Here is a 15,951-nt window from a genome sequence, read left to right as displayed (position 1 = left end):
CAAGGCAAGCCTGTGAGGGCTTGCCGGGTATTTTTAAGGCTGTGGTAATTGACCTCATGTTACAGCTGAGCGCAGAGGGTGATGTTTGCTCCACACTGCTGGAGTGCACCCGCTGGTGGACACCGGTACTACGGCCCAAGGATGCAACAGCGCCACCAATGGGTAAACCCTCTCATGACACTAGGAGACTCTCCGTGGGCACTTCCCAACTTGCTGTCTCAAGAGCCAAAATGTTATCCTGGTTGACTCCTGAAGCCTAGGTCCTGATGAACCCGGGGTCTTTTTGAATCCCTTTACTCCTACATGTCTATAATCTAGGGACATTACCTCTCAGAAGGTCTATGACCACACTTGAAAGACTTATTCTGCATTAAGGTTAAAAAAACCTTTTTGGTGCAGCTAAATCTCTAAATTCTTACCAGCGCCATGCACAAAACTAGGGGCACTGCTCTATCTCTCCATCCTCACTAGGCTCTGTGAGAGCTGCTGTCAGTCAAATCCAGACGATGGAGTGGGGGCAGGGCCGAGCCACACTGTGTCAATTAGGTACTCGAAGGGGGAGGAGACGGGAGTACCGACAGGGAACCTAAGAAGAGGATCAAGGCTGCTCTGTGCAAAACAACTACACAGAGCAGGTATGTATGACATGTTTGTTTTAGAAAAAAAAGAACCTTTAATATCACTTTAGTGTATCCAAGACAATAAATTAACAACAATGAACACTATCCTGCTAAAATTACTTCTGGTTGGCTGAAGACTTGCTCTTTGCACTATGATGTTAAAATATACTGTCATGACAGAAGTACAAACCTTTGATTTATTTTAAATGACTTTTTGGTAATATATTTTGAGTGTTTTGTCTTAGAATCACACAGTTATAAAGTATTTGGTTCTTAAACATGTGCTGATTAACCTTACTGTCATTTAGGGGCATTGAATGGACCAGCCTTACAAACTTCTTGTCTTTTGCCACCTCAACCCCAAACAATGCTGGTTTAGTGAGGAATGAACTACAGCTGGTTGATCTGCTTACTGGTGAGTCTGGGGATTATGGATAGTTCCATGTGCTTGTTAAGTGAGACTGTAGGGAATACAAATATGGATGCCGACATTGCTGACTTTTTTTGTGTGTGTGTGAATCCATAGCACATTCTCATCGGGAATAAGCTGTTCTATACATCATACAGATGTACCACTTCACAGGCAGTTTTTTTAGGGGCACCTGATCTGCCCCTCCATTATTCTTTATGGAGTGACGGATGTAAAGGGACTTGTCTGTTTACAACCACCTACATCCAATCTGATTCACTAAAACAGACGGATGGAGATCCGGTCCTCATCTGCTTAGTGGATCGGATGGTAGTCAGGTGTAAATGGACATGCGGTCCGTTTACATCCGACCCCCCCCCCCATAGAGGAAAGGGGGTTGTGTTTGTGTCCGCTCTACATAAGCAGAGCAGACACGGACCAGGCATCCGCTTGCTCAGCAGGGATCATTGGACAGATTCCCCGCTGAGCAAGTGGACTCCTGGCAGAGTCTACCCCCTGTGGAAGATGCCTGAGGGTAGACTTAGACATGCGTCCCTTGCCTCTGAAGCCTGATCCGCATTCGGATCACACTCCACAGGCTACTGACAGGCAGTGAGGCAACATTTTTGCTGACAAATGTACCTCAAACCGCATGTATTGCACACGGTTGCGGGGCATTTGTGGCGCTTCCCCATTGAGGTGATTGCACCTTAAAGGGGGGGGGGGGCATTGGCGGATGGCAGAAATGCAGCTAAACAGCACATTTTTGCCCCCCCAACTGCAAGTCTAAACAAGTCCTAAGGCCTCGTTCATGCAGGGAATACTACCGTAAGGCCGTGTTTAGTTGCACAGGGAAGCACAAGTTTTCCGTGCATCCCCATGCGAGCAGTTTCGTCAATGTTCATGGGAACAGCTTTATAATTTCCGAAAGCTGTAAGTGAAAAAATGAAAACCTCCCACATTTTTAGAGAAATTTTGATTATTTACAGTTTTGTGTACGTTCCATTTTCACCATTTCGTAAAAAGGTGCAATTTTAAAATTTACAAATATTTATTTATTTTTCTATTTCAAACCGCTGGTTTATTGTAAGCAAACATACTCGCATAGAGTAGTTTTTTTTTTTTTTTCCAATAATTTTTATTAGATTTTCACATATGTTACAAATAAACTTTAAGGAACATAGTCCAAGTTGTTTAACTTCAAAAAAGTACAGGTGGTTCAGGTCAACATATTCACTTCAAAATAAGTACAGGTGGTTCGTTTCAACATATGAACTTCAATATAAGTACAGGTGGTTCAGTTCAACATATTAAACTTTTTAGTACATTTCCAAGAGCAGATATCAAGAGTGTCTGTAACCTATTGCGTCCGTGAGCTTACGTGTGTTATGTTTCATAAGTAAGCTGCTGCTCTGGACCATTGAGACCAAGGAGCCATTCAGATCTGGCTCTAGTGAGCATGCCTTTGCTGGAGGCTAACATCAGTTTGTAGCTATAATGTAAGTTAACCAGGTTAAGAGTGTCTTCTATGGTCGGGGCTTGGATGTTTTTCCAGAGTCTGGTTATACTTAGTTTAGCCGCTAGAAGGATATGGGTAGTCCCTTTTCTGAGGGGAACGGGTATGTTTTCTATTGTTAGATTTAGTAATCCCAATGCTGGTGATGGTAGGATGTTGTGCTGTGTGATGTCTGACACTATACGGAATATAGATAGCCAAAAGTTATTTAAGGACGAGCATGTCCACATTTATATGGAGAAGGTCACCTTTTGGATTTATTGCATCTCCAGCATGTGTCTGGAGTATTCTTACTGAAGGATGCTATTCTTATGGGTGTTAGATACCAGCGTAGGGATATTTTTTGGGTGAGTTCCCAAAGTGTGGAGCATTGGGTGGACCTATAGATAGATCGAAGTGCTGTTTGCCATTGTTCGTCCGAGCATGTTTGTGCGAGATCGGTTTCCCAGTGTAGGTGTGAGTTTGATTTATTGGATATCTTTTTTTGATAGAAGGTGTCATAGAAAAGGGAGATGCCTTTCAGTTTCCCGTCAGGCTTGGTTAAGAACGACCATATCTTGGGTGGTAGTGTGTATGTTGGAGTAGGTATGTGGGATATACAGTGTTTCATTCTCATGTAGTTGAAAAAGTCGTTGGTAGGAAGATTAAATGCTGTTTGTAATTGAGGGAATGTCAATAGATTAGGTCTTTTGAAATAGGTGTTGAATCTGTGTGATGCCTTTTTGTTGCCCAGTGAACTAGAGATAGGTCAGGTGGAAACTGATGAAGTATTTCTATTGAGAGAGGTGGAGAAAATGTTTTGGGTTGGACTGAGTCCATTTTACTTAGTGCCTTCCAAGCCAGAGCTGAGGCTTTTTTTGTGGGAGAGATTGCAGTCGGGATGGGAATTCCCAGTGGGGTGCCTAATAACCATGTTTGCAGGGTTGTGTGTTTGAAGGTTGTGGCTTCTATAAGGCCCCATAAGGTTTTGGGTTGTGGTTGGAACCAATCTTGTAGTTGGGTCAATATAGAAGCCCGGTGATAGTCTTCGAAATTGATAGAACCTGTCCCTCCTGCAAGTTTATGTTTGAATAGTTTCGAATGTGCACATCTAGGCTTTTTCCCTTGTCAAAGGAATTTGTTGAGCATGGATTGGAGATCTTTGAAGTATGATGATGGTAATGGGATAGGGATGGTTCTAAAAAGATATAATAGTTGAGGTAGGTGCATCATTTTGAAAGCAGCCAATCTGCCCGACCAGGATAGTTCGTGTTTTGCTAGGTGTTGTACTTCTTTTTGGAGTTTGATAAGGAAGGGTTTGAAATTATAATTAAAGAGGTTTTTCGTAGATTTAGTTAATTGAACTCCTAGGTACCGTATATACTCGAGTATAAGCCGAGTTTTTCAGCACATTTTTTTGTGCTGAAAGTGCCCCCCTCGGCTTATACTTGAGTCAGGTTGTCACTTACTGGTCTCCGGTGTGTGCGGGTGTTCTCTAGTGACTCCTCTACAGCAGGGGTCTCCGTATCCCGGCCCGCAGTCCACATCCGACCCGCTCCTGTGTTTTGCCCGTAGCTGTCAGACAAAGCCACACCCTTTACAGCCCATGCTGACACTGTGCGCTAGTATTGGCTGCTGGGACTGCCGATGTCCTAGCAGCCAGTGACGTAGTTGGCGCAGCACCTCCCGGTGTCCTGCAGAGAATGGTTTCCCGGCGGATAATGCCCACTCTGTACTGCGCAAGCGCTGCGCAGTACAGAGCACAACGGAGCCGCTAAAAATCGCAGAAGATTTTATATAAATAAATCATAAATTGGCGGCTCCGTTTGCTAAAGCGCGGAGAACACCGGCTACCCACCCGCTGTTTGTATTAAAGATCCTACTGCAGCGGGCGGGAGTTGGGAGATGAAAGAGAGCTGATGTCAGCTCTAGTACTAAGTAAGTAATATGTACGGTATGTACCGTACAGTACACAGCTAATGGGGACACACTGATGGGGTCACTCTGATTGGACACTGATGGGGTCACTCTTATCAGATATATAATAATTTTAAAAACATTTAACCTCCTGATGCCTCAATTAATGTACGGTAATTTTATTGGTATCTATTTTTATTTTTGAAATTTACCATACCAGTAGCTGCTGCATTTCCCACCCTAGGCTTATACTCGAGCCAATAAGTTTTCCCAGTTTTTTTAGTAAAATTAGGTGCCTTGGCTTATATTCGGGTCGGCTTATACTCGAGTATATACGGTAAGTTATGTCGTTTTCGGCCCAAGTGTATTTACAGCTTGTTTGAAGTAGGTTCCTGGTTGTGGCGTCTAGCCCTAGGTCTGGTACATATGATTTTGTCGCATTTACTCTGTAGTATAATACATTGCTGAACTGTTGCAGGACGTTTTGAACTTCTAGCAATGAGGTATTTGGGTTGGTGAGCATGAGAATTACGTCGTCTGCAAACAGGCTAATTTTGTGGGATGACTTGCCCATCTCAAATCCTGATATCTTGGGGTTTTGTCTGATGTGTTCTGCCAGGGGTTCAATTAGTAAATTGAAGATAAGAGGGGACAATGGGCATCCCTGCCTTGTGCCGTTGGATATGTGGAATGTTTGGGATAACATGTCGGCCGAGAATACCTGGGCAGAGGGGGTGGAGTATAGTGCTAAAATGGCGTTCAGTATGTGCCCTTTAAAGACAAATTTTAGGAGGGTTTGTTGGAGATATATCCAATGGATCCTATCCAACGCCTTCTCTGCTTCCAAGGACAGGAGCAGAGAAGGCGTTCCGCTGGACTCAGCATAGTGAATGATAGCTATCATTCTCCTAGTTGCATCTGATGCTTGGCGTCCGGTAGTGAAGCCGGATTGATCTTTGTGGATTAAGTTGGGAATGATATTGAGCAGTCGAGTGGCTAATATTTTCACATAAATTTTTAGGTCTAGATTCAAGAGTGAGATCAGACGGATGTTTTGGGGCGACACTGGGTCTTTTCCTGGTTTCAGTAAAGTTACAATTAGAGCTTTTTGTGATTCGTTGGGAAATTTTGCGGAGGAGGCCGAATCGTTAAACATGGTGGTTAGATGTGGCACTAGGTGTTGGGTGAATTGTTTAAAGTACGCACCTGTGAGCCCATCAGGACTCGGTGTTTTATCTGGCGGGAGGGATTTTATAGTGGTTGAGATTTCTAGTTCCGAGAAGGGTTTTTTTAGTCGGGTCAGTTGTTAGAGTTGGGAGGTTAATTTGGTTTAAGAATGTATTAATTACATCAAGCGTAGGTTGATGTGTTGTCCGAGTCATGTTTAACCACTTGACCACTGGGCACTTAAACCCCCTTCCTAACCAGACCAATTTTCAGCTTTCGGTGCTCTCACACTTTGAATGACAATTACTCAGTCATGCAACACTGTACCCATATGAAATTTTTGTCCTTTTTTTCACACAAATAGAGCTTTCTTTTGGTGGTATTTAATCACTGCTGGGTTTTTTATTTTTTGCGCTATAAATCAAAAAAGACTGAAAATTCGGTAAAAAAAAAAAAAAATTCTTTGTTTCTGTTAAAATTTTATGGCAGAGTATTGGCACATTATTGCAGAGTATTGTCACTGAGCAGCGCTGTGGGCACTACAGATCCAACCCACAGCGCTGCTACAAACAATCTCTCCCCCTCTCCCCTTGCACTGTACAGATTCCTTTCTTTACAAGTGATCACTCCATCTTTTTACGGAGTGATCACATGGTAAACGGCCGTCACCAGCGGCCATTTACCATGATGCGCCGGGTCTTCCGGACCCGGCGGTCACGGATATTTCTGGGAGCGTGCCCCAGAGGGCGTGTGAGAACAACATTCTGGGAGGACGTCCATGGACGTCCCTCCCAGAATAAGCCGACCGTGCTGTAGCCGTCTTTCGGCTATGGCCTGGTCGGCAAGTGGTTAAGGTTGTATAGGTCACTATAGTATGTGCTGAAGGCATCTGCAATTGCTTGTGGGTTTCTCAATTTTTTCTTTGTGTGGGGATGATATATGTGTTCTAATTTATGTTTGATTCTTCTATTCTTAATGCGATTAGCTAGGGCTTTACCTGCTTTATTGGAAGTGGAGTAAGACGTGGCTTTGAGTTTTCTTTGTGTATTTTCAAAGAGAGATGAAGTCTGAGGTCTTGCCTGAGGGATAGTAGTTGTGCCGAAAGTGAGGGCTGGGGGTTTGACTTGATTTGGTTTTCTAAGTTGTTGATTTGTGTCATGAGAGTGTCTATATGTTGTCTCCTTTTTCTTTTTGAATTGGGAACTTAATTTTATCAGTACACCTCGTATAAATGCCTTGTGCGCATTCCACACCACTCCTGGATCAGACACAGAGCCTGCATTATGTTCAAAGTATTCCGCTGTTTGTTTATTTATATATATATATATATATATATATATATATATTGGGAGTAATCTGGATGTTGAATAATGTAATTATTTGTTCTCCATAGGAAGGTGTTTTTTTGTTGTAGGGAGTCTGAGATAGAGATGGTGATGGGGGCATGGTCTGACCAAGTTGTAGTGTGGATCACAAATGCACTAATATTTTGTGCAATAGCCATTTGTCCGTAGAGAAACGGTCGATTCTAGAGTAGGTTTTATGGAGCGGAGAGAGGAAAGTATAGTCTCTCTCCGTTCCATGTTGGCAACGCTATACATCAAACAGGTCATGAGTATGAATAAAAGATTTCAGTGGGGATTCTCTACGCTTTGCTGCAGAGTTGGAGCCCAATTGTACTTCTGAGGCTAGGTTGAAATCTCTACATAAAATTAAGTGACCACACCGTAGAGGCTGGATTTTATTTATTAGTTTACGGAGAAACTGGATTTGGCGCACATTTGGAGCATAGAAATTGACTAGCGTATAGTCTGTTTTGTTAATGGTGCAGACCACGATGAGATAGCGTCCATTGGGGTCTGATACAAGTTATTTCAGTTGGAAAGTGACCGTGTCTTTGACCGCTATTAATACACCCCTTTTCTTTGAGGTGAAGGATGCGGTATAAACATGTGGGAAGTGGATGTATTTGCAAGTTGGTGTAGCTGAGGAATCAAAATGCGTCTCCTGTATACACAGGATGTCGCATTTAGTTTCTTGGGTGGTTTTCCAGAGTGAGTGTCTTTTGGCTGGGTGGTTAAGCCCATTTGCTTTTTAGGGATAGAATAGTGACTGGCATTTGTGGTGTGATGAGTGTGATTCAGGCAGTCGTAGGCACTTACAGTTAGTTGTGATTTGATGGAAGTTGTGGAGTAGTATCAGGCGATGTCTCTGCTGAGGCTCCCACTGATCTTGGTCTTCTTTGATAATCGCTAAAGGAAGGTGGAGCGAGAGCTGCAAAATAACACAGTTAACGAGAGAAAAACTGAACTATTGCAAACTGAACTTGTAGGGGAGTAGATGTGAGTGAACTTATCACTGGTGTGGTGGACAGGTGGAGTAGTGAAGCTTGTGATTCAACTAAACCACTATGGGGAGGGGGGGGGTAACAAAAGTCGAGAGCTTTAGTAACAAAGAGTTTTACAGCTGGTAGCTGGGGAGAGGTTCATTTGAGTGTGGATATGGGCCCATTATGATCTGGATGTTTGGGCCTTCTCAAGTGGAGTGCTTCCCATGGGTACGGCTGGAGGAGTTGTTGGGGTCTCGTTGTTCCAACAGTGGGTTGGGATCATGCGGGAGGTCTGGTATTCTTCCCCAGGTGTGCAGTAGTCACATGCCACTTTTAAGATTGTTGATCGTGTGTGTCGATCCTTTGATGCGTAACTAATAGTGTTACGGGATATCTCCATTTGTATAGTATCTTGTGATTGTAGAGGCCTTTGGTGACAGGATTTAGTTGTCTCCCACAGTTGTAAGGTATGTTTAGATCAGGAAAAAGCAGGATGTTTTCATAGGGCGCCGGATGCCATGGTCCATTTCTGGCCGTTGTTAGTATTTTCTCCTTAATATGGAAAACATGTACTCCCATCAACACATCCCTGGGAACTGAGGCTGCAAAATGTGAGGGTTTGGCAATCCTGTGTATTCGATCAATTATAAGGTGCCTTGGTGAGGTATCAGGGAGGATCATGTGAATCAGCTCTTTAGCAAATTTAGGGAGATCAAGCGGCAGGATGGATTCAGGAATACCTCTCAGTTTTATATTATTCCTCCTGGATCTGTCCTCTAAATCTGCCAATTTGGCCCTTACCCAGGATTGCTCTTATTTTATTTGATCGAATGTGTTGATGATATCATTAACAGTTGTGGTACATTCCTCCATGATGTTTTCAGTGTGGGACACTTTCATTCATAACATGCATATCAGTAGATATTTTGGTGAATAAGGATGAAATATCAGTCATTAGAGAGGACTGGAGGGAGAATAACATGTCTTTTAGGGTATTGTCTATCACAGGTTGCCCTGTGGTAGGAAAGGATGCCATGGAGGATTGTAAGGCCTGCTTAGATTGGAAGGGGAGAAAAGCCTGGGCCTCAATTTGTGGGTCTGGCGGCTGTGAGCTCATCTTCATCCTCATATGGGCTTTTGCGTGGCTGCCTGTGACAGGACCTCCGATCTGGGGCTGGATGTCAGGGATGTGGATTGTGGTTCTTGATCTCCCTGAATCTCGTCAGGGAGATCACTATATGCATTGTGAGTCGCGGCCGCGCCGGCGTCACCTTTTATCCTGACTGACCTTAGCAGGGGGTTTGATGAGGAAGGCCATCATCTTTTGAGGGAGATATTCGTTCATCTTCTTGCGTTCTCTGAGGTCTCCGGTGGTTGAGGAGGAAGGATGGCTGTGGATTGTGGCGCGGATCGGGCCTGTGTCGCTCCTATAATCTCCCCGAGCTGACGAGCTCAGCGTCTAGGCAGCGATCTCCGGCGCTGACAGACCACACCCCACATTACAAATATTTTTATTTATTAACTCAATACAGGTTAAACTTATATTTAGTAGGAATCTAGCAGCAATTTTGTACAATTTGCTGTGTTTGTATCTGCTAATAATGATTTTAGTCTATTTTTAGTGAAAATACTGATTTGATAAACATTTGCGCAAAGATCATTGGGCCCTAAAAATCTGTAGCACCTTCTTTTTCTTTATCGTACATCATGGGCCACAGAGCAGCCTTTAGGTAATTACTATCTGGGTTATACGCCACCTATAGGTGAATGGACACTGGCACACCAAAAAGGCAGGAAGTCCCCCTCTATATAACCCCTCCCATACAGGAAGGGAAGTACCTCTTTTTTTTTTTTTTTTGCCAGTGTCTTCAAGGTGATGGTCACGGTGGATTAGGTTCTCTATGCTAAAGATGGTCCCGGTTGAATATCCTGTCAGGATCAAGGGGTTATGCATTTGGATCCATTCGATGTGGCAAATGAGGCTAAAATGGATGGTACCCAAGCCTCGAGGAACAAAATAGAAAGGTTTTTCTTGTAATGCGACCCTTTGGGTGCTGGTCCCTGGGATCCCGACCCTTGGACAGATAAAAGATCCAAAGGTTGTTCCGGCAGGGTGCTGTACAGGTCCAAGGGTCTGGACCCCAATGTTTCAAGGTGGACCCGGTCCTTGAAGGTCCATAGAAGACATGACCCGCCGTGATGGGTGAAAATTGGATCTGGCTAAGATATTTCAGCAGTATCCTGTGGCGGGAATGGTAAGTTTACTTTTTACTACTTTTTGTTCAGTAGTCCGGATGTCTTGCCTGGACTTTCCCACTCGAGGGAAGTGTGATGCTGCATATTTTACCTTGGTGTTCTCTGGCCATTCAGGGAGTTTTTTTCTCCTGTGCTACCTGTGGCCCCACCCGCCTGTTTTTTCGGGGAGGCAGGCAGCATCGCGCATGGTGTCCACCCGCCGCGTCCTCTACCTGCCTTGTCGCTCTCCTGCCTGGCACCATTGGCGTTGCCTCCTCTTGGAAGTGGCCGCATTGCATGCGCGGGAGCGATCACTAATATGAGGATTTGCAGAGGATGCTGGGGGCGTGGCCTGGGATGCGGCTGGCGTGCACGTGGGACCCGAACGTGCACGTAGCACGCTACACAAACACAGCTCAGTGGTTATAAAGTGAGTTCCTGCTGGGATTCCTATGGGACTGCTGGATGAATACAGAGCAGGCTGTTGCTGGGGCACGTGAGTCACTGTGGGGTATGGATACAGGCATATAAAGACACAGATACTGGGTGTTAGGCTGAGCTGTGATAGCAGCTATAAGCTGGACTACAGATCAGCAGTGGATTGAGTACACAAATTGTTTGGTACCTCAATATTTTGCTTGAAGCAATGTCTTCCCGAAAGAGGAGTGGGGGGAAACACAGCAGGAAGGGGCGCAAGGTCGCCGATGTCAGGATCTGAGGATCCTAGTCATGCTTCCGCAATGCTATCCTCCCCTGAAAGGCCAGAGGCAACTGGCCAATCTGAGCCATTACGACTATCAGCCATAGTGGCTACTTCTAATGCTTCAGCCTCCGCATACGTCACAAAAGACTATTTGGCATCAGCTTTGGCTGGTCTGGAAGGCCAGACAGCCGTTATGATCGCTTCTGTTTCCCAAGGTGGGACAAAGCGCGAAAGATCTCCTTCTCCCTCTTCTGATCCTCCAGTAATGGAAAAGGAATGGGCAGAGGTTGTAGAAGTGCCTCTGAATGACCGGGAAGAGGGTCAGGCAGGTGACTCCGTCAGTCTCTGAAGAGCCTTTCTCCGCTTCTCAATCCCAGAGATTGTTAGTTCAACCTCTTACGGAATTGGTCCCTTTCTGGATTTAAATTGCCTCCGGTAGAGGTTTTTGAAACCTCCTTATCCTCTTTGGGTTCTTTGCAGCCTGCACAGAGTTCTCATACTTTCCCTTTGCACCCGCCGCTGGAGCAGTTAGTATATGCAGACTGGGATCATCCTGATAAGAGGTTTTTATTCCTCCTAAAAGATTTTCACTTTTGTATTCAATGGAGGAAAAATTCACAAAAAAAGTGGAGTATGCCAGCAGTTGATGCTGCTATTTCCTCTGTGAACAAAAGCTTAACCTGTCCTGTAGACAATGCCCAGGTTTTTAAAGATCTGGCTGATAAAAAGCTGGAATCTTTACTTAGAGCTTCTTTTGCTATCGCTGGCTCAGCAGCACAACCTGCTGTGTCGGCCATAGGAATTTGTCAGTCTTTGAAGGACCAGTTTAAACGAGTCATTAAGAGTATTCCTGCTCAAGCAGAATCTGCTTGCAAGTTGGCGGACCTACCACGGGCCTTATGCTTTGCAGTGGATGCTCTTAAGGATTCTATTCAGCAAGTGTCACGCTTTTCTCTCTTGTCTGTGCACATGCGCAGAATTCTATCGTTAAAGAATCGGTTAGCGGAATTGCCTTGCAAAAAGCTATTAGCAGGTATTCCCTTTCATGGGGAACATTTGTTCAGAGACCATTTGGATAAGTATGTCCAGAAAATTTCAGGGGGTAATAGTGCGCTCTTACTTTTTAGGAGAAGGAATAAGCATCCTTCATTTAAGGTCTCTAGCACCCCGGCGCCTAGTACCTCAACCTCCAGACAGTTTCAACTGCCTCCGCCGTCCGAATCAAGAGGTAAGCCTCAAGGGAAAGGACAAGGGCAGAAAAGGCCCTGGGTCCAGAGACCTGCCAAACCAGGTTCTAAGGCCTCCTCATGAAGGGGTGCCCCCACTCGCTGGGCTGGTGGGAAGGCTTCTGCAATTTTCAGATGCCTGGGAAAAGGGGATCCAGGACAGATGGGTCAATTCCACAGCGTCTCTAGGCTACAAGCTAGAGTTCTGGGAGTTTCCACCATCTCGATTTCTAAAGTTGAATGTTCCCACAGACCTGTTAAAAAGAAAATCTTTATTCCAAGCACTAGACCATTTAAGGTCACAAGGTGTAATTGTAGAGGTGCCAACAAACAAGAGGTTCAAGGGCTTCTATTCAAATCTCTTCATGGTGCCAATGGGGACGTGAGACCCATTCTAGATCTCAAAAATCTGAATCGGTTTCTAAAAATTTGCGTATGGAGTCAATCCAGACAGTCGTGTCCGCTCTGAGCGGAGGAGAATTTCCAGCATCAATAGACATCAAGGATGCATAGCTGCATGTGCCAATTTGCCTCAACCACCAAAGGTTTCTGTGGTTCAAAGGAAGAGGGGTGTCATTTTCAGTTTGTCACGTTGCCCTTCGGGTTAGCCGCAGCCCCTCAGGTATTCACAAAGATTTTGGTCCCGATGTTGGCAAGGCTAAGAGCCCAGAGTATAACAGTAATAGCATACCTAGACGATCTATTACTCATGGATCAGTCGGCTTCAGGCTTAGGCCGGAATGTGGCCAAGATGGTTCATTTCTTGAAACACCTGGGTTGGGTTCTAAACCTAGAGAAATCAGCCTTACAGCTGGTGCAAAGGCTGGAATACTTGGGTCTGATTGTAGACACAATCCAGGAAAAGGTGTGTTTGCCTTAGACAAAAGTCAATGCTATAAAGGATCTTGTCCTGGTTGTAAACGGAAAAAAGTGCCCCCCTCAACTCGCCTTTGTATGAGGTTATTGGGGAAGATAGTAGCTTCATTTGAAGTGGTTCCCTATGAGCAGTTCCATTCAAGACCATTGCAGAACAGTATTCTGTCCGCCTGGAACAAGAAGATCCAAGCTTTGGATTATCAGATGTATCTGTTCCCAAAGCTGCGTCAGCGTCTCAATTGGTGGTTGGTATCCAGGAATCTGGAGAAGGGAAAGTCCTTTCTGGTTGTAAATTGAAGAGTGGTGACCACAGTTGCCAGCCTCTCGGGCTGGAGGAGCAGTTCTGGAAATAACCAATGTCCAAGGGAAATGATCAGGGATGGAAAGAACCTTACCCATCCATGTCCTAGAGATTCGAGCAGCTCATTTGGCTCTAGTATCTTTGACTACTAGATTACAGGGTTGTCCCATCAGGATTCAATCTGAAAATGCCACGACAGTGGCTTACATCAACCACCAAGGGGGTACCAAGAGTCAAGCACTCCCCCAGAAGGAGGTGGACCACATCCTGATATGGGCAGAGAAGTGTGTACCATTCTTGTTGGCAATCTTCATTCCAGGAGTGAAGAATTGGCAGGCGGACTTCTTGAGTCGCCATCAGTTGTCCCCAGGGGAGTGGTCTCTACATCCCGAGGTTTTTTCAGCAATTTGCCAATGATGGGGTACCCCGGACATAGATCTGTTGGCATCCAGGTTCAACAAGAAACTGGACAGGTTTGTCTTGCGGACAAGAGATCCATTCGCATTCAGAGCAGATGCTTTAGTGATTCCTTGGGATCAGTTTTCTCTGATTTATGTGTTTCCTCCAGTTCAGCTTCTACCGTGACTTTTGCGCGGGATCAGAAAGGAGGGGAAGCTAGTAATACTGGAGGCCCCAGCTTGGTCCAGAAGGCCTTACAGTCGCTAAATTTAACAGTTTGGCTATTGAGGCCTGGATTTGAAAAAATCGAGGGCTTTTTGGCTCAGTGGTGACTACCCTGATAAATGCGAGAAAACCAGCTTCGAGGACTATTGCTCGGGGTGCACATTGCAGGGGCTTCTATCGTTAAGGCTTCTTTCTCTAAGTGATTCTTTCTACAAGTGATATGCACTTCATTCTCTGCTTCAAGTTCTGCCTCACCTGATCATTCCTTCTCTGTCTCTTACAGGTATGTGTCAGCTCACCCACATCTTCCACCGTTAACTGAAATTGGGATCTGCCTGCTGTCTGTATGTGTGTGTCTCTGGTATGTGTCAGCTCACCCACATCTTCCACCGTTAACTGAAATTGGGATCTGCCTGCTGTCTGTATGTGTGTGTCTCTGGTATGTGTCAGCTCACCCACATCTTCCACCGTTAGCTGAAATTGGGATCTGCCTGCTGTCTGTATGTGTGTGTTTCTGGTATGTGTCAGCTCACCCACATCTTCCACCGTTTACTGAAATTGGGATCTGCCTGCTGTCTGTATGTGTGTGTCTCTGGTATGTGGCCTTCTCTATCTGTTGCCCTGTGCTCACAACTTCTTGAGTCGCCATCAGTTGTCCCCAGGGGAGTGGTCTCTACATCCCGAGGTTTTTTCAGCAATTTGCCAATGATGGGGTACCCCGGACATAGATCTGTTGGCATCCAGGTTCAACAAGAAACTGGACAGGTTTGTCTTGCGGACAAGAGATCCATTCGCATTCAGAGCAGATGCTTTAGTGATTCCTTGGGATCAGTTTTCTCTGATTTATGTGTTTCCTCCAGTTCAGCTTCTACCGTGACTTTTGCGCGGGATCAGAAAGGAGGGGAAGCTAGTAATACTGGAGGCCCCAGCTTGGTCCAGAAGGCCTTACAGTCGCTAAATTTAACAGTTTGGCTATTGAGGCCTGGATTTGAAAAAATCGAGGGCTTTTTGGCTCAGTGGTGACTACCCTGATAAATGCGAGAAAACCAGCTTCGAGGACTATTGCTCGGGGTGCACATTGCAGGGGCTTCTATCGTTAAGGCTTCTTTCTCTAAGTGATTCTTTCTACAAGTGATATGCACTTCATTCTCTGCTTCAAGTTCTGCCTCACCTGATCATTCCTTCTCTGTCTCTTACAGGTATGTGTCAGCTCACCCACATCTTCCACCGTTAACTGAAATTGGGATCTGCCTGCTGTCTGTATGTGTGTGTCTCTGGTATGTGTCAGCTCACCCACATCTTCCACCGTTAACTGAAATTGGGATCTGCCTGCTGTCTGTATGTGTGTGTCTCTGGTATGTGCCAGCTCACCCACATCTTCCACCGTTAGCTGAAATTGGGATCTGCCTGCTGTCTGTATGTGTGTGTTTCTGGTATGTGTCAGCTCACCCACATCTTCCACCGTTTACTGAAATTGGGATCTGCCTGCTGTCTGTATGTGTGTGTCTCTGGTATGTGGCCTTCTCTATCTGTTGCCCTGTGCTCACAACCATGACATTATTTGTTGCTCTGGACTGTCTTACCTAAGTTTTATGTGTTGATCTTATCTTGGCCTCTTGCTATTCTGACTTTTGAAGCAAAAAGTACACTTTGATTGCTAGGCATTCTTATAGTCACTCATGATTATTTAACGAACTTCAACCCCACCCTTATAACAGTATATATTTGAGCATCCTTAAGGGGTGAGCACATTGCTCGGGGTGCACATTGCAGGGGCTTCTATCGTTAAGGCTTCTTTCTCTAAGTGATTCTTTCTACAAGTGATATGCACTTCATTCTCTGCATTTCAGGGATTGCACAAAGCAAACAAATACAGCAATCTGCACTGGAAAGCAGCTAACAGACTGCAGGTGACCCTGTCTCTCTAATAGGCTCTCCTTCCGCTATGTAACTCTCTACCACTGCTTCTGACACTCCTCTCCTCTCTCCTCAAACTCTCTCTTACCTTCACCCCCCCTCTCCACCCGCCTGCTTATACATATCACCCTG

At 45.2% G+C, this 15,951-nt stretch overlaps 1 protein-coding gene across 1 annotated transcript in view; it reads left to right on the top strand.

Moving 5' to 3' along the window:
* Positions 1-15,951, top strand: part of WDR11 (WD repeat domain 11) — a 166,846-nt gene that overhangs the window by 79,914 nt on the left and 70,981 nt on the right. The window contains exon 12 of the mRNA XM_073596233.1: positions 929-1,035. Coding sequence (XP_073452334.1) covers positions 929-1,035 — 107 coding nt within the window. The remainder of the gene's footprint in view (positions 1-928; positions 1,036-15,951) is intronic.

The sequence above is a fragment of the Aquarana catesbeiana genome, linkage group LG08 (genome assembly GCF_042186555.1).
Source record: "Aquarana catesbeiana isolate 2022-GZ linkage group LG08, ASM4218655v1, whole genome shotgun sequence".
Taxonomy (NCBI): domain Eukaryota; kingdom Metazoa; phylum Chordata; class Amphibia; order Anura; family Ranidae; genus Aquarana; species Aquarana catesbeiana.
This window is presented reverse-complemented; position numbering and strand designations above follow the sequence as displayed.